Below are 27,818 nucleotides of genomic sequence, written 5' to 3' on the forward strand. Positions count from 1 at the left end.
CAACACCTGGGTGGAGAGAGACACACTCTGTACACTAATGACCAACACCTGGGTGGAGAGAGAGAGACACACACTGTACACTAATGACCAACACCTGGGTGGAGGAGAGAGACACACTCTGTACACTAATGACCAGCACCTGGGTGAAGAGAGAGATACACACTCTGTACACTGAATGACCAACACCTGGGTGGAGAGAGAGACACACTCTGTACACTAATGACCAACACCTGGGTGGAGAGAGAGACACACTCTGTACACTAATGACCAGCACCTGGGTGAGAGAGAGAGAGATACACACTCTGTACACTAATGACCAACACCTGGGTGGAGAGAGAGACACACTCTGTACACTAATTACCAACACCTGGGTGGAGAGAGAGAGACACACTCTGTACACTAATGACCAGCACCTGGGTGGAGAGAGAGACACACTCTTGTACACTAATGACCAACACCTGGGTGGACGCGAGACACACTCTGTACACTAATGACCAACACCTGGGTGGAGAGAGAGAGCACACACACTGTACACTAGTAATGACCAACACCTGGGTGGAGAGAGAGACACACACTGTACACTAATGACCAACACCTGGGTGGAGAGAGAGCAGACACACTCTGTACACTAATGACCAGCACCTGGGTGAAGAGAGAGATACACACTCTGTACACTAATGACCAACACTGGGTGGAGAGAGAGACACACTCTGTACACTAATTACCAACACCTATGTGGAGAGAGAGAGACACACTCTGTACACTAATGACCAACACCTGGGTGGAGAGAGAGAGACCACACACTCTGTACACTAATGACCAGCACTTGGGTGGAGAGAGAGACACACACTCTGTACACTAATGACCAGCACCTGGGTGGAGAGAGAGAGACACACTCTGTACACTAATGACCAGCACCTGGGTGGATGAGAGAGAGAGAGAGACACACTGTACACTAATGTCCAGCACCTGGGTGGTGGTGAAGAGAGAGACACACTCTGTACACTAATGACCAACACCTGGGTGGAGAGAGACACACTCTGTACACTAATGACCAACACCTGGGTGGAGAGAGAGACACACCGACACTGAATAGCCAACACCGTGGGTGGAGGAGAGACACACTCTGTACACTAATGACCAACACCTGGGTGGAGAGAGAGACACACTCTGTACACTAATGACCAACACCTGGGTGGAGAGAGAGAGACACACACTCTGTACACTAATGACCAGCACCTGGGTGGAGAGAGAGAGGACACACTCTGTACACTAATGACCCAACACCTGGGTGGAGAGAGAGACACACACTCTGTACACTAATGACCAACACCTGGGTGGAGAGAGGAGAGACACACTCTGTACACTAATGACCAGCACCTGGGGTGAAGAGAGAGAGACACACTCTGTACACTAATGACCAACACCTGGGTGGAGAGAGAGACACACACTGTACACTAATTGACCAGCACCTGGGTGGAGAGAGAGAGACACACTCTGTACACTAATGACCAACACCTGGGTGGACGAGAGAGAGACACACACTCTGTACACTAATGACCAACACCTGGGTGGAGAGAGAGAGACACACACTCTGTACACTAATGACCAACACCTGGGTGAGAGAGAGAGGAGACACACTCTGTACACTAATGACCAACAACCTGGGTGGAGAGAGAGACACACTCTGTACACTAATGACCCTGCACCTGGGTGGAGAGAGAGAGACACTCACTGTACACTAATGACCAGCACCTGGGTGGAGAGAGAGAGACACACTCTGTACACTAATGACCAACACCTGGGTGGAGAGAGAGACACACTCTGTACACTAATGACCAACACCTGGGTGGGAGAGAGCACACACTCTGTACTCTAATGACGCACACCTGGGTGGAGAGAGAGAGACACACTCTGGTACACTAATGACCAGCACCTGGGTGGAGAGAGAGAGACACACTCTGTACACTAATGACCAACACCTGGGTGGAGAGAGAGGACCACTCGACGGTACACTAATGACCAACACCTGGGTGGAGAGAGAGAGACACACTGTACACTAATGACCAACACCTGGGTGGAGAGAGAGAGACACACTCTGTACACTAATGGACCAGCACCTGGGTGGAGAGAGAGACACACTCTGTACACTAATGATCCAGCACATGGGTGTGGAGGAGAGAGACACACTCTGTACACTAATGACCAACACCTGGGGTGGTGAGAGAGACACACTCTGTACACTAATGACCAACACCTGGGTGGAGAGAGAGACACACTCTGTACACTAATGACCAACACCTGGGTGGAGAGAGAGAGAGACACACTCTGTACACTAATGATCAACACCTGGGTGGAGAGAGAGACACACTCTGTACACTAATGACCAGCACCTGGGTGAGAGAGAGAGACACTCTGTACACTAATGACCAACACCTGGGTGGAGAGAGAGACACACTCTGTACACTAATGACCAACACCTGGGAGTGCGGAGAGAGACACACTCTGTACTCTAATGGACCAACACTGGGTGAGAGGAGAGAGACACACTCTGTACACTAATGACCAGCACCTGGGTGGAGAGAGAGAGTCACACACTCTGTACACTAATGACCAACACCTGGGTGGAGAGAGAGACACACTCTGTACACTAATGACCAACACCTGGGTGGAGAGAGAGAGAGACACACTGTACACTAATGACCAACACCTGGGTGGAGAGAGAGATACACACTCTGTACACTAATGACCAGCACCTGGGTGGAGGAGAGACACACACTCTGTACACTAATGACCAGCACCTGGGTGGAGAGAGAGACACACTCTGTACACTAATGACCAACACCTGGGTGGAGCTGAGAGAGAGAGAGAGAGAGACACACTGTACACTAATGACCAGCACCTGGGTGGTGAAGAGAGAGACACACTCTGTACACTAATGACCAACACCTGGGTGGAGAGAGACACACTCTGTACACTAATGACCAACACCTGGGTGGAGAGAGAGACACACTCTGTACACTAATGACCAGCACCTGGGTGGAGAGAGAGAGACACACTCTGTACACTAATGACCAGCACCTGGGTGGAGAGAGAGAGACACACTCTGTACACTAATGACCAACACCTGGGTGGAGAGAGAGAGAACACACTCTGTACACTAATGACCAACACCTGGGTGGCAGAGAGAGAGACACACTCTGTACACTAATGACCCAGCACCTGGGTGATGCGTGCGAGAGAGACACACTCTGTACCACTAATGACCAGCACCTGGGTGGAGAGAGAGAGACACACTCTGTACACTAATGACCAACACCTGGGTGGGAGAGAGAGAGACACACACTCTGTACACTAATGACCAACACCTGGGTGGAGAGAGAGAGAGAGACACACTCTGTACACTAATGACCAACACCTGGGTGGAGAGAGAGACACACTCTGTACACTAATGACCAGCACCTGGGTGGAGAGAGAGAGACACTCTGTACACTAATGACCAGCACCTGGGTGGAGAGAGAGAGACACACTCTGTACACTAATGACCAGCACCTGGGTGGAGAGAGAGAGACACACTCTGTACACTAATGACCAGCACCTGGGTGGAGAGAGAGAGCGCACACTCTGTACACTAATGACCAACACCTGGGTGGAGAGAGAGACACACTCTGTACACTAATGACCAACACCTGGGTGGAGAGAGAGAGAGAGAGACACACTGTACACTAATGACCAACACCTGGGTGGAGAGAGAGAGAGACACACTCTGTACACTAATGACCAGCACCTGGGTGGAGAGAGAGACACACTCTGTACACTAATGACCAGCACCTGGGTGGAGAGAGAGACACACTCTGTACACTAATGACCAACACCTGGGTGGAGAGAGAGAGAGAGAGACACACTGTACACTAATGACCAACACCTGGGTGGAGAGAGAGAGAGAGAGACACACTCTGTACACTAATGACCAGCACCTGGGTGGAGAGAGAGACACACTCTGTACACTAATGACCAACACCTGGGTGGAGAGAGAGAGACACACTCTGTACACTAATGACCAACACCTGGGTGGAGAGAGAGACACACTCTGTACACTAATGACCAGCACCTGGGTGGAGAGAGAGAGACACTCTGTACACTAATGACCAACACCTGGGTGGAGAGAGAGAGAGACACACTGTACACTAATGACCAGAACCTGGGTGGAGAGAGAGAGAGACACACTCTGTACACTAATGACTAACACCTGGGTGGAGAGAGAGACACACACTGTACACTAATGACCAACACCTGGGTGGAGAGAGAGAGACACACACTGTACACTAATGACCAACACCTGGGTGGAGAGAGACACACTCTGTACACTAATGACCAACACCTGGGTGGAGAGAGAGAGACACACACTGTACACTAATGACCAACACCTGGGTGGAGAGAGAGACACACACTGTACACTAATGACCAACACCTGGGTGGAGAGAGAGACACACTCTGTACACTAATGAGCAACACCTGGGTGGAGAGAGAGAGACACACTGTGTACACTAATGACCAACACCTGGGTGGAGAGAGAGAGACACACTCTGTACACTAATGACCAACACCTGGGTGGAGAGAGAGAGACACTCTGTACACTAATGACCAACACCTGGGTGGAGAGAGAGACACACTCTGTACACTAATGACCAGCACCTGGGTGGAGAGAGAGAGACACACACTGTACACTAATGACCAACACCTGGGTGGAGAGAGACACACTCTGTACACTAATGACCAACACCTGGGTGGAGAGAGAGAGACACACACTGTACACTAATGACCAACACCTGGGTGGAGAGAGAGACACACTCTGTACACTAATGACCAGCACCTGGGTGAAGAGAGAGATACACACTCTGTACACTAATGACCAACACCTGGGTGGAGAGAGAGACACACTCTGTACACTAATGACCAACACCTGGGTGGAGAGAGAGACACACTCTGTACACTAATGACCAGCACCTGGGTGAAGAGAGAGATACACACTCTGTACACTAATGACCAACACCTGGGTGGAGAGAGAGACACACTCTGTACACTAATTACCAACACCTGGGTGGAGAGAGAGAGACACACTCTGTACACTAATGACCAGCACCTGGGTGGAGAGAGAGACACACTCTTGTACACTAATGACCAACACCTGGGTGGAGAGAGACACACTCTGTACACTAATGACCAACACCTGGGTGGAGAGAGAGAGACACACACTGTACACTAGTAATGACCAACACCTGGGTGGAGAGAGAGACACACACTGTACACTAATGACCAACACCTGGGTGGAGAGAGAGACACACTCTGTACACTAATGACCAGCACCTGGGTGAAGAGAGAGATACACACTCTGTACACTAATGACCAACACCTGGGTGGAGAGAGAGACACACTCTGTACACTAATTACCAACACCTGGGTGGAGAGAGAGAGACACACTCTGTACACTAATGACCAGCACCTGGGTGGAGAGAGAGACACACTCTTGTACACTAATGACCAACACCTGGGTGGAGAGAGAGACACACTCTGTACACTAATGACCAACACCTGGGTGGAGAGAGAGAGACACACTATGTACACTAATGACCAGCACCTGGGTGAAGAGAGAGAGACACACTATGTACAATAATGACCAACACCTGGGTGGAGAGAGAGAGAGACACACTCTGTACACTAATGACCAGCACCTGGGACCCCCCGCATTTCACTGTATACCTGTATGCTGTGACAAATAAAACTCTTGTATCTTGTATCTTGTATCTGGGTTAACCATTTCACTGCCGCACAATCAAACGGTTAACCCTTTCACTGCGACAATACACAGAAGGTTAATAACCCTTTCACTGCCACACGGCAGCAGGTTAACCCTTTCAGTGCCACACTACAGAAGGTTAACCCTTTACTATCACACTACACAGGGGCTGTACTAGGGCTGACCCCTATTAGTCGATTAGTCGACTAATCGGTCGAAAGGAGCCGTAGTCGACTGCCAACCTCTTAGTCGAATAAAAAAAAATTATAAAAGATTTTTTTGTTTTTATTATAAATTTTTTTCATTTTTTCCAAAAGAAAAGAGGCCTAGAAGCGTGGCTAACGCTAATGGCACGCATACCAGAGGCTAACTGCCTACGAAAACAGGCACAGAGGCACTGAAAGAGGATTTCACCCATCTAATGAACACACTAGACTAGACAAATATCAAGATGTATCCATCAGTGGACCAATTGCATGCTTTTGCAGAGGACAAGAAGCCTTCAGTCGACTCCTTCAGACATTAAGCACCCCCACAGCCCAAATCGAATGATAAAATAAAAAAATGTAAATAAATTATACTTATTTTGATTTTTATAAATTTTTTAAGTCGAGTAACGGCAAATTTTGGCCAATCATACTCGACTATCCAAATCCTTAGTCGGGGACAGCCCTACACTGTACATTCAGGACCAGCACATGGATTACATCCACGGTTCTATAGACCTTTTAAGAATAATTCCTGTCAGCTATTGTATGTTTTGTGTATTCTATACTGTATGACATTGTTGGAAATAAACGTGGGCCAATTTAGAATGTTTATGTTTCTTTCTTTCTTTCTTTCTTTCTTTCTTTCTTTCTTTCTTTCTTTCTTTCTTTCTTTCTTTCTTTCTTTCTTTCTTTCTTTCTTTCTTTCTTTCTTTCTTTCTTTCTTTCTTTCTTTCTTTCTTTCTTTCTTTCTTTCTTTCTTTCTTTCTTTCCTTTAGATTATAATTTTTTTGTTGTTACGTTGTTCCCTGTTCCCCCCTCCCTTAGCTGCCCCCTCCTGTTAAGCGCCTTGGGTCTCCTGAAAGGCGCTATATAAATGTAAGATATTATTATTATTAGGGATGCTCGATATTGGCTTTTTTACCGATACCGATATTCCGATATTGCCCAACTCTTAATTTCCGATACCGATATCAACCGATACCGATATATGCAGGGTTTCCCCCCCAAAAAAACTGAATAATTTCAGGTAACTAATAATTTCACTGGATATATATATAACAAATATTGTTATTGTTTTTCTTTTTTTTTAAACCGATACCGATATTTCCGATATCACATTTTACTGCCGATATCGGCCGATAATATCGGTCGGCCGATAATATCGGACATCCCTAATTATTATTATTATTATTATTATTATTATTATTATTATTATTATTATTATTATTATTATTATTATTATTATTATTATTATTATTATTATTATTATTATTATTATTATTATTATTATGTTGGAAAAGGTCTACAGTGCTAGTGGCATACACCCCTAAGAATGAATTCACGCTACCAATTTGGAACAAAAGGAGCATTAGACCGGTTCCTGACAGGGAGCGACGCGAGCGAGCGTGATTGCGAAAATGATTAAAATGTATTCGTTTCAATGAGACTATCCTGACCTACCGCGACAGCGAACTGAGCGGCGATGTCGCTCCCCCCACAAATATTCGCTCGGTGTGTCTCTAGTTGAGCGATTATGCGGCCGAGTCCCGCCCCTAAACACTTTTTATTGGTCGAGAATCGCAGGCTGCTTTGCCCCTGTGCTTCCAGGTAAATACACACACACAGACACTCGGACAAGCGCCGCGTCATATCAGGACAGTGATTTCGTCTCCAGTTCGCTCGCTCGCTGCCTGTCAGGAACCGGTGTTATGTGTGAACTGAGATTCAAGGTAGACATTTTCAATTATTTTCAGAGATTGTGCACCTAAATATTTTTTTCCTGTGCTTGATGCTTATATACAATGCATCACTGTGCCTCACTGCATCACTGAGCACAGAGTGACAGTTACCATCTTCCTGGACTCTTACTTTTGAAACAGCACTGTGCAATATTACACCTACTGTAGACTTCAGTATATTTTTACTGTATTTATTTACTGTATATTTTATTTCATTTTTATTATATTTTATTCTATTCTTATCTTAGGCAATTTGATTTGTTTTGTTATCTTATTCGTGACCTGTTCTGTCTAAATGTTTAATGTTGAGCGATTTGCAGTGTCAAATTTCCCTCTGGATAATAAAAGTATTTCTATTCTATTCTATTGTTCATTTTTCAATTCAAAGAACCTCCTTGGAGCAAATGTCACTCTAGTCGAGTCTAGTAGAACCCTGTGTTGCAGTACAACAACATCTAGAGGCAAAGCTACACCTCAACTCATAAGAAAAGCTATGCAACTTCAGGGAAATGTGTTATCCGACATCAATTTCGGAAAATTTACAGATATGGTTAAGTTCATGCCAGGAATCATTGTGTCATCTCTCTCAGTTCTCTCACCCTCTCTTAGACTGGATGTCGATGTAGTCCCTCTGGTGGGTCCTGGGCACGAAGCGGGATGCAGGTTCCCTCCTCTATAGTGTCCATCCCTCTTTTAATCACCGTCTTCTCCACATCGTCTGTAACACATTAACACATTTATATACTATTCTCTGGTAGTGAAAGGGTTAACCGTCTGTAGTGTGGTAGCGAAAGGGTTAACCTTCCGTAGCGTGATTGTGAAAGGGTTGACCCATTGTCATGTGGCAGTGAAAGGGTTAACCTTCTGTGTTGTCACGGTGAAAGGGTTAACCCTTTGGTAGAGTGGTAGTGAAAGGGTTAACGTTTTAGTGTGTTACAGCAGTGCCTCGAACAGGGATCAAAACACATGGACACTTACTGTATGTGTTGGACACAATATATATATATATATATACATACTGTTAGGGATGTTCGATATTGGCTTTTTTACCGATATCCGATATACCGATATTGTCCAACTCTTAATTTCCGATACCGATATCAACCGATACCGATATATGCGGGGTTTCCCCCCCAAAAAAACTGAATAATTTCAGGTAATTAACATTACATATCTCTTGTCGTGGAATTAACACAACATTATGCATAGTTTTGACAATAAATAAAATAAGAATTTGTTCTTACTTGCTTGCCTGGGTAAATAAAGGTTAAATAATTGTATAAAAAAAAGAAGAAAAAAAAGTATTTTTTTGGAAAACCGATATTACATTTTAATACCAATATCAGCCGATAATATCGGTAGGCCGATAATATCGGACAACCCTACTTACTGTAATCGTTGGACAGCTTGTACGCTATATATACATGTCCGTCCACTGACTTGGACCACACGCAGCTCCTCGCGAAGCAGGCGTTTGAGCGTCTTCCGGTCGAGACGGCTATATCGCCCTCCTTCAGTCTGGTGGAGCCGTCCAGGACGTTGGTACCTGAGGGAGGACACGTGTGAGGACACTGTGTTCGAGACGGGGGACATACTGTAGGACTTTGAGGAATATACTGCATGTAGTATAGACGTGTTTCTCGTTTACGTCAGACTCAGTGTGCGCGCGCATCAAGGGGGCAAAAGGAACGCAATCCTGGTCAGAACAACGGGGCAGACTACGATATACATTTGCATTTGTTAGCCATGCTAGCGATCTAAACAATCACTCCATGCCAAAGCTAGATATGTAAAAGGTGAAGACTCACACTCACAGCCATGCTGATTTGGCTAAATGACATCCAGCTTTTTTCAACAACCTTTAGTCAGGGGAGTGTCATGGTTTCTCCATAGAGCCCCGTCATACTTTCTTTAGCGCAGCAGCTCGTGCAGGTAAAGGGGGCAACTTAGTCACGTGACTGAGTTGGTGTTGCTGATTGGCTCGAACGCGGTATGTTTGTATACAGCGAACGGGTCTACAGCAACGTCACTAAACGGAATGGAGTGCCGGCGACTTACCTTGGTAATCGTTGGCTTTAATGATCGTGTCCATGGCCGTCATGTCACCGCGCCCTTTGAGATCATCTTAAGAGACGAGAGGTGGTAGAGTCAGTAACAAGAGAGGTGTAGTCAGTAGTGTTGTAGTCAGTAGAGGTGTAGTCAGTAGTGTTGTAGTCAGTAGAGGTGTAGTCAGTAGTGGTGTAGTCAGTAGAGGTGTAGTCAGTAGAGGTGTAGTCAGTAGTGGTGTGTAGTCAGTAGAGGTGTAGTCAGTAGAGGTGTAGTCAGTAGTGGTGTAGTCAGTAGAGGTGTAGTCAGTAGAGGGTAGTCAGTAGAGGTGTAGTCAGTAGAGGTGTAGTCAGCAGTAGTGGTGTAGTCAGTAGAGGTGTAGTCAGTAGTGGTGTAGTCAGTAGAGGTGTAGTCAGTAGAGGTGTAGTCAGTAGTGTTGTAGTCAGTAGAGGTGTAGTCAGTAGAGGTGTAGTCAGTAGAGGTGTAGTCAGTAGTGGTGTAGTCAGTAGAGGTGTAGTCAGTAGAGGTGTAGTCAGTAGAGGTGTAGTCAGTAGTGTTGTAGTCAGTAGAGGTGTAGTCAGTAGAGGTGTAGTCAGTAGAGGTGTAGTCAGTAGAGGTGTAGTCAGTAGTGTTGTAGTCAGTAGAGGTGTAGTCAGTAGAGGTGTAGTCAGTAGAGGTGTAGTCAGTAGTGTTGTAGTCAGTAGAGGTGTAGTCAGTAGAGGTGTAGTCAGTAGAGGTGTAGTCAGTAACAAGAGAGATTTCCTAATACAGAACTGATATAGTATTGGGCAGGGGTGTAAAGTACTTGAGTAATTGTACTTTGTTTCAATACTTAAGTACTGTTTTGGGGAATTTGTACAGTAGCCTACTCAAGTATTATTAGGTTTGTATACTTGTACTTTTACTCAATTACATTTCAGAGAAAAAAAGCATACTTTTTACTCCTTACATTTAAAATGCAGACCTACAAAGTACAAATCTTGCAGGTCCAACAATTTTAATTAGTATATTTGTTTCTCTAGCCGAACTAACGTTAACATTATTAAAACAGCCAATCAAATCCCCATCAATGGAATATTAACCCGCCCATACCCATGCTGATTGGTCCTTGTGCAAGACTAGAAAGTGGGGATCTTTGATTAAACACCTAGTTTAAACTTTTACTTTTTAGTACTTAAGTACATTCAAAAGTAGAAACTTTTTTACTTTTACTCAAGTGTGTTTTTAGCCAGATACTCTGACTTTTACTTGAGTACGATTTTGAGACGGTACCCATACTTTCACTTAAGTAATTTCTGGGTACTTTTTACACCCCTGGTATTGGGAAGTAGTTATAAAGTCCATTTACGTTTAGTAATTTACCTGAACGCTTTTATCCAAAGCGACTTACAAGTTCTGCACGACAAGTCAGCAGGAAGGGTACAACTCTTTCAGCTGAGTAACAATGTTCATCAAACAGTGTTGAAACTTGGAGTGCTGCAGTGTTGAGTGCATAGTAGTAGAGAGACATGTTAGTATAGTAGGAAGAGTGCATGATGGTATAAGACAGTATAAGAAGGTTGTTACCTGTATAACTCTTGGGGAGTACAATCACAGCATTCTACAAACAAAAGAGAAAAAGACAGAAAGTTAGTTGTAAACAATTCAATTGAATTAATGAAGCTACTGTCCCGTTCATATTCACCAGAGCGTGTATCGTCCACATGCAGGTGGAAGCAGTTGTGTAGAGCAGGATAATCCGGTCCATGGTTTGGAGTCAGGTACAGTATGTCCACAGTGCTGAAATTACCTGTACTAACGCTGAGCTTTATAGGCGCTCCCCCATCACTCTCCTGGGCAAAAATACCAATTATTATCTTGTTTCAATTGCAGGGCTGTTATTTATTTGTGAGCGAGTCTCATCCCCTATTTAGTCTGATTGTCTCACAAACAACAACAACAGTGAAATAATTTTAGTGCTTCCCCGTGTATAATAACAGCTGCGGTTCATTGAGCAGCGTTGAAATAAACGGTCTGATGTTTTAGTATAGGTTGAGGACAATTTAAGGCTTTGGATATTATAGTGGCCTCTACTACAAATGCCGGTGCTGTTCTCTCCTTGTCGCCTCTGCCCCGCTCGTGGTAAATTAGCAATGGTTATAGAGTGATACTTTCAGGACGGTTAATAACAGATTCAGGAGCAGCTGTTACGGACACAATAACACCATTGGCTCAAATCATGTGACCATAACGTATATAGGACACTGAGTTGCAATTAATAACGTTTTTTTTTTTTTTTTTAACAAAACAAAGTAAACAAACGTACCCAAAATAAGGGGGTCGGAGGTCTGGCCAGAAATAACGAAGGTTAACTAAAGGTCCATCTGGGGCCGAAGCGCGGCCTTCCCCCCTAAAACTACCAACGTGATATAATTCATACTCTAAACTAACCAACGTGATATAATTCATACTCTCTAGTCTAAACTAACCAACGTGATATAATTCATACTCTAAACGAACCAACGTGATATAATTCATACTCTCTAGTCTAAACTAACCAACGTGATACAATTCATACTCTAAACTAACCAACGTGATATAATTCATACTCTAAACTAACCAACGTGATATAATTCATACTCTAAACTAACCAACGTAATATAATTCATACTCTAAACTAACCAACGTGATATAATTCATACTCTAAACTAACCAACATGATATAATTCATACTCTCTAAACTAACCAATGTGATATAATTCATACTCTCTAAACTACGTGATATAATTCATACTCTCTAAACTAACCAACGTGATATAATTCATACTCTCTAAACTAACCAACGTGAGATGTACATTCTCCTCCCCACCGTATATATTTTCTCCCCACCGTATGTATATTTCTCTCCCACCCTCCCCATCTGTATGTACAGTCCCCTCCCCATCATACTCTCTGTCAGGATCTATGCGTAACAGTACTGTATATTTGCATATCGTATATATCACAAATGTAACAGTACTATACCTGTATGCCATAAATGTCATTGAAAATGGGGGACCCTGATGTAAACAAGACAAACGTCTTTCTCTGGTCTGCATCCCCTTAACAATTGTGTGTATTGAGTGAATGAATGAATGAAAACTTTATTTAACAGATTGCAGAATGGGTACAATACAGTACGGCTTAATACACACAATTGTTAAGGGGATGCAGACCTGAGAAAGACGTTTGTCTTGTTTACATCAGGGTCCCCCATTTTCAATTCATATAGACATTTATGACATACACAACATACATGACATTTATGGCATAGGGACATATAGGTATTTAGTACTGATACATTTGTGACATAAACGGTATTCAAATATACAGTACTGTTACCCCTAGATCCTGACAGAGTATATACATATGATGGGGAGGGGACTGTACATTAGGAGGGGGTGGGTGGGAGAGGGTGGCTATGTGGCGTAGTGGGCAAGGCGCTCGCCACGAATGCGGAGACGCCGAGCCCAGCGCTCCACATTGCTTTCAGTTTAGCTGGTCGTTCATACTTTAGGGGGTGGGAAACTGATGGGTGGGGATCGGGCGTTGTGGACAGCGACTCCTACAGGTCGGTTGGTGCGCCTGCGCAGTAGAATCAGGAAGTGTCGGGGGCAGCGTGAGCCTCCCACGCGTTACTCCTCGCCACTGAGAGATCGAGCTGCGCAGGTGAAAAGATGCGACTGCTGTTACCTCAAGTACCGGAGGGGACTTGTGCTATGTATGACTTAGTCCACATTGCAGCCGGCTTGTGGGAGGCAAGAAACAGCGTTCGTGACAGGGGAGGGTTGAATTGGATGATACGAAATTGGGATGGGAGAAAATGGGAGAAAAAGTGGATAAAAAAAAAAGGAGGGGGTGGGTGGGTGGGATAGAAATATACATACGGCGGGGAGGAAATATATACATGCGGTGGGGAGGAGACTGTCTATTAGGAGGTGGTGGGGGTTTTGGGCATTTACGGTGGCCAGTTTCGAATTGCAGCCTCCCGTAGGTGCTCTTTAAGAGTTTTGAATGTTGGTAGGGATTCACATTCCTTTACAGCTTTGGGTAGGGCGTTCCACATTGATGTGGCATAATTGCGAAACGTGTTTAGTCCCTTGAGCCGTATCTGGGTTTAACATGATTTGTTGAGCTTCCTCTGGTGTAGTGGTTGTGGTATTCACTGACCTTTGGGAAGTATTTTGACATGTACATGGGTACCTTAGTGTCGTATAGTGTATCTTGTAGACCAGGCCCATTGCAAGTTGCTGTACTCTGTCGTCTACTCTAAGCCATCCTAGGTTGTCAAAGTGGGCAGGGGTGAGGTGCGTTCTGGGGGGTAAGGTCAAGTAGTAGTCTGACCAGTTTGTTTTGTGATGTTTGTAATTTTGTTTTAAGCGCCTTTGAGGTGCTTTGGTACCATGAGGTGCACGCATAGTCGTAGTACCCTTGAATGAGTGCTCCTGCCTGAGTCTTCAGGGTATTCTTGTTTACCAGAGAGGAGATCCGGTACAAGAATCTAGTTCGTTGGTTGACTTTTTTTTTATTACATTGGATGCCGTACTGTATTGTACCCATTCTGCAATCTGTTAAATAAAGTTTTCATTCATTCATACATGTGTAGTGAAGAGAGTACAGCATGCTAGCCTCTTTATATTGTGTAGTGAAGAGAGAGATGTACAGCATGCCAGCCTCTTTATAATGTGTAGTGAAGAGAGAGATGTACAGCATGCCAATCTTTATATTGTGTATTTTTACTTTTCTACTGTGAATGAATGAATGAATGAAAACTTTATTTAACAGATTGCAGAATGGGTACAATACAGTACGGCTCAATACATACAATTGTTAAGGGGATGCAGACCTGAGAAAGACGTTTGTCTTGTTTCCATCAGGGTCCCCCATTTTCAATTCATATAGACATATATGACATACATGACATACAGATAGTCAGTACTGCTACATCTATACATTTATGACATACCAGATTTGCAAATACAGTACTGTTTGTGATACAGAAGGAGTCAAGAAAAGGGAGTATATACATTTGACGTAGAAACTGTACATTGGAGGTTGGGTGGGGGGGGTTGGGTACATTGGGATATTGACAACCATACTGGGTAATTTACATTGGAGGTGGTTGGGGGGGGGGGGGGGGGCGGGGGGCATACTGTATAAACAAGTAACACTGTACATTGAGGGGGGGGGGGGAGGAGACACTGTTCAAACAAACACAATTGTACATTGAACTATTGACAAAACCATACTAGGTAAATGACTGTACATTGGAGGGGGTTGGAATGATTGGGTTAGGATATTTACAGGGGCCAGTGTTGAATTGCAGTCTCCCGTAGGTGTCCCTTGAGAGAGGTTTTGAAAGTGGGTAGTGATCCACATTCCTTTACAGCTTTGGGTAGGGCGTTCCACATTGATGTGGCATAATTGCGAAACGTGTTTAGTCCCTTATTTGAGCCGAATCTGGGTTTGACATGATTTGTGGAGCTCCCTCTGGTGTTGTGATCGTGGTATTCACTGACCTTTGGGAAGTATTTTGACATGTACATGGGTACCTTGGTCGTGTAGTGTATCTTGTAGACCAGGCCCATTGCAAGTTGTTGTACTCTGTCGTCTACTCTAAGCCATCCTAGGTTGTCGAAGTGGGCAGGGGTGAGGTGGGTTCTAGGAGTAAGGTCAAGCAGTAGTCTGACCAGTTTGTTTTGAGATGTTTGTAATTTTGTTTTTAGCGCCTTTGAGGTGCTTTGGTACCATGAGGTGCAAGCATAGTCGTAGTACCCCTGAATGAGTGCTCCTGCCAGAGTCTTCAGGGTGTTCTTGTTTACCAGAGAGGAGATCCGGTACAAGAATCGAGTTCGTTGGTTGACTTTTTTTATTACATTGGATGCCATTTTGTCACAGGAGAGATTAGCCTCTAGGATGGACCCCAGGTAGGTAATTTCATCTTTCCTTGTGACAATATTGTCACCCACTGTAACTGAGAAGCCGTCGGTCTTGCTGAGTTTGTTATTTGAACCGAAGAGAATGGACTCTGTTTTGCCCATGTGTAATGATAGTTTGTTATCAGCGAGCCATATGCAGATTCTGCCTAGTTCCGAGCTGAGGGTTTTTTCAACCTGTAACTTGTTCTTGTCAGAGACCAGCAGGGCTGAGTCGTCCGCAAACAGGAACAAGTTGCAGTCACAAGCTGACGACATGTCATTTGCATAAATTAGGAACAGTAGCGGTCCTAGTATGCTTCCTTGTGGAACACCACAGCTCACTGTGAGGGGGGGGGATAGGGTACCGTTTACCTCCACCATCTGTTCCCTCCCCTCAAGGTAGGATTGCATCCAGCTCACTGATAGACTATCAAAACCAATTGCTTTTAGCTTGTCAATCAGAATGGAGTGATTGACCGTGTCAAAGGCCTTTTGTAGGTCCAGCATGACCATGCCGCAGTATTTGCCTGCGTCCACCTCTTGTTTGATGTGGTCATTCAAATAGAGAAGGCATGTGTCAGTGGAGTGGGATGTTCTGAAGCCAGATTGGAATTCGTAGATTAGATTTTTTTCCGCTAGGTACTTTTCGACCTGTTCGTAGACTATTTTTTCCATGACTTTCGAGATGGAGGTGAGAATAGAAACAGGGCGGTAGTTGCCTGGGTCTAATTTGCTGCCCTTTTTGTGCAGAGGGGTCACCCTCGCAATTTTGAAGTCCTTGGGGACGTGTCCCTGTTTTATGGAGAGGTTTATTATGTGTGTGATGATTGGTGTGATGGCGGCTGCTGAGTCTCTGAGGAATTTGGAGGGGATGTTGTCATGGCCAGTGGCCTTGTTAGGTTGGAGGGCGCTCAGTTTATTGAGTACCTCATCTGTTGTTACCGTTTCCAGCTTGAAGTCGTCCTTGCGGACCCCTAGGTTTTTGTAGAAAGCTACTATGTGTTCTACCCCATAAAGCCCTGAGTGGGAGGGTAGTTTGTTTACCAGTGTTGTGGCTATGTTTGTGAAGAAAATGTTTAAGTAATTGGCTACATCCAGCTTGTCTGTGATGAGCGTGTTGTCAGTTTTTATGTTTATGTTTGAGAATCTGGTTTTAAGTTTTTTACTGCATCCTAGTTGATTATTGAGTAATTTCCAAAGTTCACGTGGTTTGTTTTTGTTTTCCTCAGTTTTGTCATTGATGAAATTCTTTTTTGCAGTTTTGATCATGGAGTTTACGTCGTTTCTTAGTCTGTTTCTTTCTAGTTTGAGTTCAGTCACGTGGGCTTGGAGTTCACTGCTCGTGCTTTTAGTAAGCTTTGACTGACTTTTACGAAACTCAGAGCATTTTTTGTCTCTGGTTTTCATAGCGGCCAGTATTTCGGAGTGCATCCACGGCTCAGCGCGATTTTTTACCCTGGTGGTTCTTAGGGGGGCCATGTCGTTTAGTATTGCTGAGAATTTGGTTTTGAAACCAAGCCATGTTTCGTCAACCAGTGTACCATTGAGTTCATCTGACCAGTACTATATAATAACTATAATTGTATTAGCCACATTATGTCTTCTACTATTACCATGTACTGTATCTCCCCTCCCCCATCCTACTATGATCCCTGAATTTCCCCAAGTGAAGGTGAAGGAATGTCGTATCCTTAAACCTGTATTTTAAAATGTGTTTGCCTATAGTATTACGAAAAAGTTATCGCCCGAACAGGGACTTGAACCCTGGACCCTCAGATTAAAAGTCTGATGCTCTACCGACTGAGCTATCCGGGCTCTGCAGAACGAACAGGAAGTGGCGTATAAATAGGTCGCCAGAGGCACTTCCCGACCGAACACTATGAGCTATGCTTTTTTTTGATCTGGATGATGGCGTGTCGACTGCCGACTCTGCCGAGAGTGACGAGGTAACTTTAACGTTATTGTGTTTTTTTGTACTTTATTAACTTCGCGTTGAGTAAGTTATGACCGTGCTTAGTTCTGTTTTTTGTACTTTATTAACTTCGCGTTGAGTAAGTTATGACCGTGCTTAGTTCGGTAACTAGTAAAGCACGTGTGGTGGATACAAACTGGATTCTCGAAGTCAACTTCCTGTCTTTTTAACTTTTCTGTCATGTCTACTATGGCTTGGGGGAAACATGCACTTGGAATCACCAGAAAGGCTTTCGAAATAGTGAAATGCCACGTTGGCCTCAATATTTTCAAAACAAATTATATAAAAAGGTTATGAAATGAACAAGAATGTGATAAAATATGTAATAAAAACGGAGCTCAACGCATACATTTGATAGTAGAAATCCGTTTGTTTCCCCAATACCAAGATGGCGGCGGTCTCGTGACGTCAGTGTCTTGCTCGCTTGTTGACTGAATGATGAATGAATGAATGAATGAATGAATGAGAACTTTATTTAACAGATTGCAGAATGAGTACAGTACGGCTCAATACACACAATTGTTAAGGGGATGCAGACCAGAGAAAGTATTTTGTCTTGTTTACATCAGGGTCCCCCATTTTCAATTCATAGTGACATTTATGACATACACAACATACATGACATCATGACATTTATGGCATCAAGTTCAAGTTTCTTTATTAGTTGTCATACAGAATACTTTGCATGAAATGTTTCTTTCTGTGTTGCTCCTGAGAGTGTGCTAGATAATAACAAGATAGTAAGTATAAAATAGAAAGTCAAGTACGTAAACAAGTGTAAACAACAAAATTGTTCAGTGTATCTATATCTATATATACAGTATGTACAGCTGGTACAAAAAATGGTGAGGTATAGCTTAGCTTGTGGTGCCACCTTGTAGTGGTGAGGTGCAATAATCATTATGTGCAATTTCCTTACCAATAATATAAATATAAAGTGTAAAGTGTGTCTAAAGTGGTAAAGTGGGTGCTACATAGGGACATACATGACATACAGGTATAGTACTAACTGAATCCTCCAGAAAAAATAAATAATTTTTGTAGTGGTGTAGTCAGTAGAGGTGTAGTCACTGTAAAAACAGTAGTACATATAAAACAAGTCAAGTCAAGAGTTTTATTTGTCACGGCATACAAGTATACAATGAAATGCGGTTGGTCTTGCCCGCAACGATGTGCAATACAGTAGTACAACATATAATAGAATCCAATAGACAACATTGTGCAATAAACAGGTAACATAGTGGGACATCACGGTATTTGTAGTTTTGTACATAGTTATATACAGAGCATGAAGGACATGCTAGGTCCCTTGGTAGTGCAATACACTGTTACTATACTATTTTTAAAGTGACCTTTCTTTGTGGCCATAATTGTGGGCATGTGCAGCATGAGTGAGTGCTTTCTCATGTTAAAGTGGCTGCTAGTGTGCGAGCGTGCACAGCGTGTGTGTCGTGTGTGTGCTAAAGTGTGCTTGTGTGTGTAGGGTTCAGTGTTCTGTGACCCTCAGTGTTCATTGTTCAAGGCTCTGATGGCCTGGGGGAAGAAGCTGAGCTGAAGCCTCTCTGTCCTAGTAGCTGGTGTTCGCAGGAGTCTGCCTGACCTCAGCAGCTGGAACAGGCTGTTATTGGGGTGGTGAGGGTCTTTCATTATTCTGCAGGCTCTGGATTTGCACCTCTTGTTGTATAGAACCTGCAGGGGAGGTAGTGCAATACCCGTGGTACACTCGGCAGAGCGCACCACTCTCTGTAGGGCCTTCTTGTCCTGTGCCGTGCTGTTACCATACCAGGCAGTGATGTTTCCAGTCAAGATGCTCTCTACAGCTCCGGAGTAGAAGGACTGGAGTATTTTCCCCGATACTCTGAACTTCCTTAACTGTCTCAGGTGGTAGAGGCGCTGCTTCGCCTTTTTTACAACTGTGTCTGTGTGTTGACCATGTCAGATCCTCTGAGATGTGGACCCCCAGGTACTTAAAGCTGCTCACCCTGTCCACGGTGGCCCCGTTTATCCTCAGTGGTGTGTGTGTGTCTCCTGCTGTCCTCTCCTATAATCCACGATCAGCTCCTTGGTTTTACCAATGTTCAGGAGCAGGCTGTTGTCCTGGCACCAGCGTTCCAGTACCTCAACCTCCTCCCGGTAGGCCTTCTCGTCGTTGTCCGAGATCAGCCCCACCACCACCGTGTCGTCTGCGAACTTCACTATGGAGTTGGAGCTGAACTTGGCCACACAGTCGTGTGTGTATAGTGAGTACAGCAGGGGGCTCAGAACACAGCCCTGGGGGGACCCGATGCTCAGGGTGATGGTGTTGGAGGTCTGACCCCCCACCCTGACCGCCTGGGGTCTTTCACTCAGAAAGTCCAGTACCCAGGCGCTCGGAGCGGAGCTCAGACCCAGCTCGATCAGCTTGTCCACCAGTCTGGTGGGGACTATGGTGTTGAACGCTGAGCTGTAGTCAATGAACAACAGTCTCACAAAGCCCCCCTTCTGACGGTCCAGGTGAGAGAGGGTGCTGTGCAGTACTTGGGAGACCGCATCGTCAGTGGACCTGTTTTGCCTGTATGCAAATTGCATAGGGTCCATATCGCTGGGGAGGGAGGCACAAATGTGATCCTTGACCAGCCTCTCGAAACATTTCATGGCCACAGAGGTGAGTGCCACAGGTCTGTAGTCATTGAGACCTGCTGGGGAGGGTTTCTTTGGTACCAGGATAATGGTAGACATCTTGAAGCAGGCAGGGACCACTGACTCCTTCAGGGATCGTTTAAATATGGTGGTGAACACAGGGGCTAGCTGGTTAGCACAGGACTTGAGTATGCGTCCTGTTATTCCATCTGGGCCAGCCGCCTTCCTGGTGTTCACCTGCATAAATGCTCTTCTCACACTGTGTACCGTCAATGAGAGAGCGTCCCCACCCCCCCCGCGGATGCCCCCCCCCCTCCACAACAGCCGGCGCACCAGTGACGTCACTAGCTGTTGAGCTAGCAGTGCCACTGTTTGCACCAAACCGCGCGTAGAAGGTGTTGAGCTGGTCCGCAAGGGAGGCGTCGTCGCTCCCTATTGAGGGGGCGCTGACTTTGTAGTCTGTTATAGTCCTCAGTCCCTGCCATAAGCCTCTTGTGTCATTCTGTGCCATTTGTGCCTCCATCTTGTCGGCATACGTCCTCTTAGCAAGTTTAACAGCCTTGCGCAGAGTGTAGACTGTTGTCTTGTACTCTTCCATGTTTCCTGACTCTCTGCCCAGGTTATAAGCAGTGGTGCGAGAGTTCAGGGCTGCTCTGATAGTACTGTCCACCCATGGTTTCTGGTTCAGGAACACCCTCGCCTTTTTTGTGGTGACAATACTATCAGCGAGTGTTGTTATGAAGCTCACCACAGTGTCTGTGAACTCGCTGACGTCACTGGTGCTCCTCTCGAGCATTCCCATCTTTTCCACCTCACGTGACACGACGGCGTCACGTGATCTTTGTTTGTAAGCAGGGACCAACAAGATGGCGGCATGATCCGACGTGTTCATCGCTCCCGCTAATGGTGGGGCCGGTACAGCCTTGTATCCGGCTCTGAACGGGGTGTAACGGTGGTTGAGTGTATTTCCTACTCTTGTGGAGCAGACGATGTGCTGAAAGAGACTGCATGACTTTTTTCAGATTCGCCTGATTGAAATCCCCGGCTACAATCATGGCCGCGTCTGGATGCTTGATCTGGTGTGTGTTCAGATGGTCGTGTAGTTCCGCTAGCGCCCTGCCGACGCTCGCCTGGGGGGGAGAATGTACACTGCAGTCATGATCACTGCAGTAAACTCGCGTGGAAGATGGAACGGGCGACATTGGATCGTGAGGTGTTCCATATCGGGGGAGCATGAACGGGAGAGTATCTTCACCTCCCCGGGGCTAGTCCAGCCGTTGTTGGTCATTAGGCAGAGACCCCCGCCGATGCTCTTCCCGGAGGCTTCTGTACGGTCCGCTCTGAAGATGGTGAAGGAGTTGGAGGGAGAGATGCTGTGATCAGGAGTCACTGGTTTCAGCCAGGTCTCCGTGAAACACAGGATATTGCAGTCCTTCATCTCTCGCTGGAATCGGACCCGCGCTCGTAAATCATCCATCTTACTCTCTAGCGAACGTGCATTCGCCAGGAAGATGGATGGAATCGGGAAGCGGGGCTTGCAACTCACTTTTGATGCTCCAATGTGTTTTAATTGACAAATAATAGCAGCAGATACAACGTTTCGACCAACCCTTCCGGTCTTTTTCAAGTATGAACACAACAGTAATCAATCAATCAATCACACAAAATTACATCTTTTTACAGGAAATTAAATAGATTAGATATCAGCCACACCTGGTGATCAGGGGCGGTCCCAAGACTTGCATGATTTATACATGATTTAGTAACAATTAGTCTTTTACATTTGAATTTTTTAAAGATTTTTTTAGAGAAATATATATATATATATATATAACACAGTATTAGACATAATTTAAAGATAGGCAGCAGTGTGTAGGGTACTTTCTTTGGACCCGGTCCAGGTCCTATATGGAGGTGTAATCTGACGTCACTGGTTGTTCCACCCGTATAGAGATTCATCATTGGGAAAATGAATTATGGGTTATTGCAGGGGTTCCCAAACTGTTCAGACCGCGACCCCCACATAACGGTGTCAGAGAGCCGCGACCCCCACTATTATAGGAGGTTAAAAAAAAATATAATATATATATATATAATTTTTTGTATAGGAAATGTATGGTTGAAAATATTTAAGAGATTTAAGATTTGTTTATTAAGGACAATGCAAATGAATGAACATCATTTACATGCGTGTATGCATAACATCACAGCATGATAAGGACGTAAATATGCCGGGAATAGCACAGGGCTAATTTCCACCCGTACATGCAAATGTTCAAACGCACACACACTAATAAGCATTGGAGCATCGGAGCATCGGGTTCTGCGATCTGATTGGCCACTGACGTACGCTCTCTCTACGCCCAAACAGCGTGTTACGCTAGTTCTGCCTCAAACCTTTAACAGCCTGCAGCCTGCCGAAATAACGTATTTTTTCATCTCTATATTAACGTGATTCCATCAAGTTCAAGTTCTTTAATAGTTGTCATACAGAAGTACAGAATACTTTCATACAAAATGTTTCTTACTGTTACGCTCCAGAGACTGTGCTAGACAAGATAGTATCAAATAACATAATAACATAATATAGCATGAATTTAGAAGAAGAAAATGAGGTCACAGTGTTCGGTATAGACATATGTACAATGTTCTGAGTTACCATATAATATACAATACACAATACTATGCAGTGTACTAATGTACAGTACTATCTAGTGCAAAGCAGAAATGGGATGAGGTACAATTTTAGGTACAATTTACAGTAAGGTGTACGAGTTGTAGTGCAATCCTTCATCCATAAATATAAAGTGTGGGGAGTGGGTGCTACAGTGTGTTTGTTTAAAGTGGGTGTGTGCTATAAAGTGTGTGGAGTGGGTGCTACAGTGTGTTTGTTTAAAGTGAGTGTGTGCGTGTGGATGTGTGTGCTATGTAGGGGTGGGACGATACATCGATCTAGATCGATACATCGATGTAATTATCAACAATCGAATCGGATCGATGCGATGTAATAAGATCGATTCATATCGATACTCTTATTTTGAAAATCCTGTGGCGAGTCTCATCCGCCCAAGAACAACAGCAGTAGCTCCGTGTGTGTAGATGTTACAGCATAGCATTCTCCCTTTCTGTGTGTGTGTGTGTGCGCGCGTCTTTGGAAAGACCAGATGAGGTCAGAGGAGTTTGATGTTTAAATGTTATTTAAACATAAACAATATAATACATAATAAATGTAGGCCTATACATGATCATGCAACATCAACAAATTGTTGTAGGAACGGTTTGGGAGAGGGAGGTTGTGAGTTTTGAGTTCCAAAAAATGTAGCTTAAAGTTTAAAGCTCAATATATAAAAACGTGGCACTTTACAGTGAACAGGAGGTCTATTTGTATTAAAAACAATAGATTGATTTTCCTTTAAATGTCTGGAAGAGCTCAAAAATACAAATGTCAAATGATATTTTCATTACCTTTTTTTTGTTGATCTAAATGTTACTGATTGTGTTAAATGGGCATATGATATCATCTCATATCGATCGCAGGCACCTGAATCTAATCGTATCGTATTGTATCGTGAGAGACTTTGTGATATCGGCAAATATCGTATCGTTGTCCAAAGAATCGATATCGTATCGTATCATGATGAAACTGGTGATTCCCACCCCTAGTGCTATGTGTGTTTGGTGGTTGTTGTTGTGTAGTGTTCATTCATTGTTCGTTTAGCAGCCTGATGGCCTGGGGATAGAAGCTACTTCTGAGTCTTTCTGTGCTCGCCTTGAGACTCCTGTATCGCTTGCCTGACGGCAGCAGTTCAAAGAGGCAGTTGTTCGGGTGGCTCGAGTCCTTAATAATTCTCTTAGCCTTCCCCTTGCAACGCTTGTAGTAAATGTTCTGGAGGGTGGGGAGCCCCCCTCCAATTGTGCGTTCGGCTGAACGTGTCACTCTTTGTAGTCTGCTTTGGTCTTTTGCAGTGCTATTCCCAAACCAGGAGGTGATGTTGCCGGTCAAGATGCTCTCTATTGTACATGAGTAGAAGTTCTTAAGGATCTTCTGGCTGACTTGGAACTTCCTTAGGCGCCTGAGGAAGTAGAGGCGTTGTCGTGCCTTCTTCACCACACTGTTAATGTGTGTGGTCCATGTCAAGTCCTCGGATATGTAGGCTCCGAGGTACTTGAAGCTGTTGACTCTCTCAACCGGTGCCCCGTCGATGCTGAGGGGGCTGTAGTCCTTGACCCCCGACCTCCTGAAGTCCACAATCATCTCCTTTGTTTTGCTGACGTTCAGGGAGAGGCTGTTTTCCTGGCACCATCCCGCCAGGACCTTGACCTCTTCCAGGTAGGCCCTCTCGTCGTTGGCAGAGATCAGGCCCACCACCACTGTGTCGTCAGCAAATTTGACGATTGTATTGCTACTCCGCTGAGCCACACAGTCGTGTGTGTACAGGGAGTAGAGGAGGGGACTCAGAACACAGCCCTGGGGGGCCCCTATGTTGAGGGTGATGGATGAGGAGGTGCAGTTGCCTGCTCTCACCACCTGGGGTCTGCCAGTCAGGAAGTCCAAGACCCACTGGCAGAGGTCATAGCCCAAGCCCAGGTCCCTGAGCTTGGCTATGAGTATGGAGGGGACTATGGTATTGAATGCCGAGCTGTAGTCGATGAATAGCATTCTCACATAGTTCCCCTGCCTCTTGTCCAGGTGTGATGCTGCTGTGTGCAGCACATGGGATATGGCGTCCTCCGTGGACCTGTTGGGGCGGTATGCAAATTGCAGGGGGTCCATGTTGATGGGGAGGGAGGAGCAGATGTAGCCCTTTACTAGCTTCTCGAAGCACTTCATGGCTATGGAGGTGAGAGCATGGTTTCCATGGTAACAATGAAGACACTTGCAGGTGAGAGCAACATAAATGTTCAAAACACGACAAGACAGTTTGCATCACTTCCCACGGTTCTCGGCACTTATTCTACCGGTAGTGCGGTAGTTGTTGCCACGGTATTGGGTCTTTGGGTGAATACTTCATTGGCGGGGAAGAAGAACACTGAAAGCGGTGTGTGGACCGCCCCGCGAGCCCCAGGCCACCGCCCCGCGAGACTTGTTTCCTGTGCGCCTAAAATTCTACCTGGTCTCGTCCCGTGGGGCTCGCGGGACGGTGGTCTGGGGCTCACAGGGCGGTGGTCTGGGGCTCACGGGGCGGTGGTCTGGGGCTCGCAGGACTGGTCTGGGGCTCGCAGGACGGTCCACACACCGCTATCAGTGTTCTTCTTCCCCACCAATGAAGTATTCACCCAAAGACCCAATACCCTGGCAACAACTACCGCACTACCGGTAGAATAAGTGCCGAGAACCGTGGGAAGTGATGAACTGTCTTGTCGTGTTTTGAACATTTATGTTGTGTTGATGAATCACGTTAATATAGAGGGATGAAAACAATACGTTATTTCGGCAGGCTGCAGGCTGTTAGAGGTTAGAGGCAGAACTAGCGTAATGCGCTGTTTGGGCGTAGAGAGAGTGTACGTCAGTGGCCAATCAGATCGCAGAACCCGAACGCGGAACTGCAAGTTTGTTGGTAAAAGACTACACGCGGCCTGGCCTGCTTCTAAGTTCAGTGGCCTGACTGCATTAAAAAAAAAAAATAATAAAAAATCATCTGGCGACCCCCCACAGCGGCGGCTCGCGACCCCCACTTTGGGAACCCCTGGGTTATTGTAACAATTCTGCCGCATGAACATTGGCAAGCTTTCCATTTTTGCACAAAATGAGTTCCCTTCTACCACTAACATTATTGTTTAAGCATTTTTGGTTGAAATAAAGGTAGTTATAAGGTTTTTAATTTGTCGTAAAAAAATTACTACAATTAACTAGGGGTGGGACGATACATCGATCCAGATCGATACATCGATGTAATTATCAACAATCGAATCGGATCGATGCAATGTAATAAGATCGATTCATATCGATACTCTTATTTTGAAAATCCTGTGGCGAGTCTCATATCCGCCCAAGAACAACAGCAGTAGCTCCGTGTGTGTAGACGTTACAGCATAGCATTCTCCCTTTCTGTGTGTGTGTGTGCGCGCGTCTTTGGAAAGACCAGATGAGGTCAGAGGAGTTTGATGTTTAAATGTTATTTAAACATAAACAATATAATACATAATAAATGTAGGCCTATACATGATCATGCAACATCAACAAATTGTTGTAGGAACGGTTTGGGAGAGGGAGGTAGGGAGGGGTTTTAGGTTGAGTTTTGAGTTCCAAAAAATGGAGCTTAAAGTTTAAAGCTCAATATATCAAAACGTGGCACAACAGGAGGTCTATTTGTATTAAAAACAATAGATTGATTTTCCTTTAAATGTCTGGAAGAGCTCAAAAATACAAATGTCAAATGATATTTTCGTTACCTTTTTTTAGTTGATCTAAATGTTACTGATTGTGTTAAATGGGCATATGATATCATCTCATATCGATTGCAGGCACCTGAATCTAATCTAATCGTATTGTATCGTGAGAGACTTTGTGATATCGGCAAATATCGTATCGTTGTCCAAAGAATCGATATCGTATCGTATCATGATGAGACTGGTGATTCCCACCCCTACAATTAACCAGTAGGCAGCCTGTTCAGTGCGGTTGCCTGATCCACGTCACGGCCAGCTAGCTAGCTAGCTAAAGTTAACGTTACCTCGCTAAACGTACTAGACGTTAGCAATGTCTACTGTCGTTAACCATTTTAAATCGGGGCATGTAGAGGCGTTTCGAGACCGAGTAAAATGTACAGGTCCTCTTCTCAGACCTGTGCACTGCATGCATCATGCCGGCTAGCAAGCTAGCTAGCTAGCTAGCTACACGTCACGGCCGGCTGATGCCACGATAGCTAACTAACGTTACAAGCTCAAAAAACGTATAACTACTACTGTCGTGTCCATAAGTTCCCTGGCAGAATACTTTGTCTGTGAGGACAAAAGTAAATAAGAACGATATATAACGCTGTATAGCATATTCTCTAAAAAGTATACAAAGAGGAGATAACCATTTTAAATCGGGGCATGTAGAGCCCGCCGTAAAAACAATAACGTTATAAACTATACACAATGTACAACGAAACAATGATTTACATTAGTAAATTTACAGTGATTTAATATGCACTGAATACAAATAATGATAACGTGGTTGTTGCTTTTAGAAATGGTGTTTGGCTTCATCTGAAAAATGTATATGATCACCAGAGAGATACTAGCCACAGATTCAGGGTCAGTTATTTTCCCATTGTACGAATTGTTAAGCTTATCGGATGTAAGGGAAATCTGATCCTAGGTCTGTGACTAGCCTGTGAGGAGGCTACGCTGTGGTGACGTCAGTCAGCAGCGCCAAATAGCAGTGTAGTTTCCCAGCGAATGAAAACATAAACGTTGTTATTTTGCTACCTTTACGATTAATTGCGAATATTTTCATGTTGAGCTATAGATTGTGGATAAATACGCACAGAAAGGTACACCATGCCAACGTTA

At 44.8% G+C, this 27,818-nt stretch overlaps 2 protein-coding genes across 2 annotated transcripts in view; one reads left to right on the plus strand and one right to left on the minus strand.

Annotated features, from left to right (window-relative positions):
- hce2l2 (high choriolytic enzyme 2-like 2) overlaps positions 1-11,586 on the minus strand; it is a 29,969-nt gene extending 18,383 nt beyond the window's left edge. The window contains 6 exon segments of the mRNA XM_084314798.1: positions 8,345-8,400; positions 8,402-8,463; positions 9,136-9,291; positions 9,804-9,869; positions 11,358-11,391; positions 11,476-11,586. Coding sequence (XP_084170924.1) covers positions 8,345-8,400; positions 8,402-8,463; positions 9,136-9,291; positions 9,804-9,869; positions 11,358-11,391; positions 11,476-11,538 — 437 coding nt within the window. The 5' untranslated portion in view covers positions 11,539-11,586.
- Positions 11,587-17,613: 6,027 nt separating this feature from the next.
- Positions 17,614-27,818, plus strand: part of LOC311228459 (uncharacterized protein) — a gene marked incomplete at its 5' end in the record, with an annotated part of 53,593 nt that continues 43,388 nt past the window's right edge. Inside the window, one exon of the mRNA XM_084314366.1 lies at positions 17,614-17,673. Within this exon, the coding sequence (XP_084170492.1) occupies positions 17,614-17,673 (60 nt within the window). The remainder of the gene's footprint in view (positions 17,674-27,818) is intronic.

This window comes from Notolepis coatsorum (genome assembly GCF_963971535.1).
Source record: "Notolepis coatsorum genome assembly, chromosome: 5".
In the NCBI taxonomy this organism is placed as follows: domain Eukaryota; kingdom Metazoa; phylum Chordata; class Actinopteri; order Aulopiformes; family Paralepididae; genus Notolepis; species Notolepis coatsorum.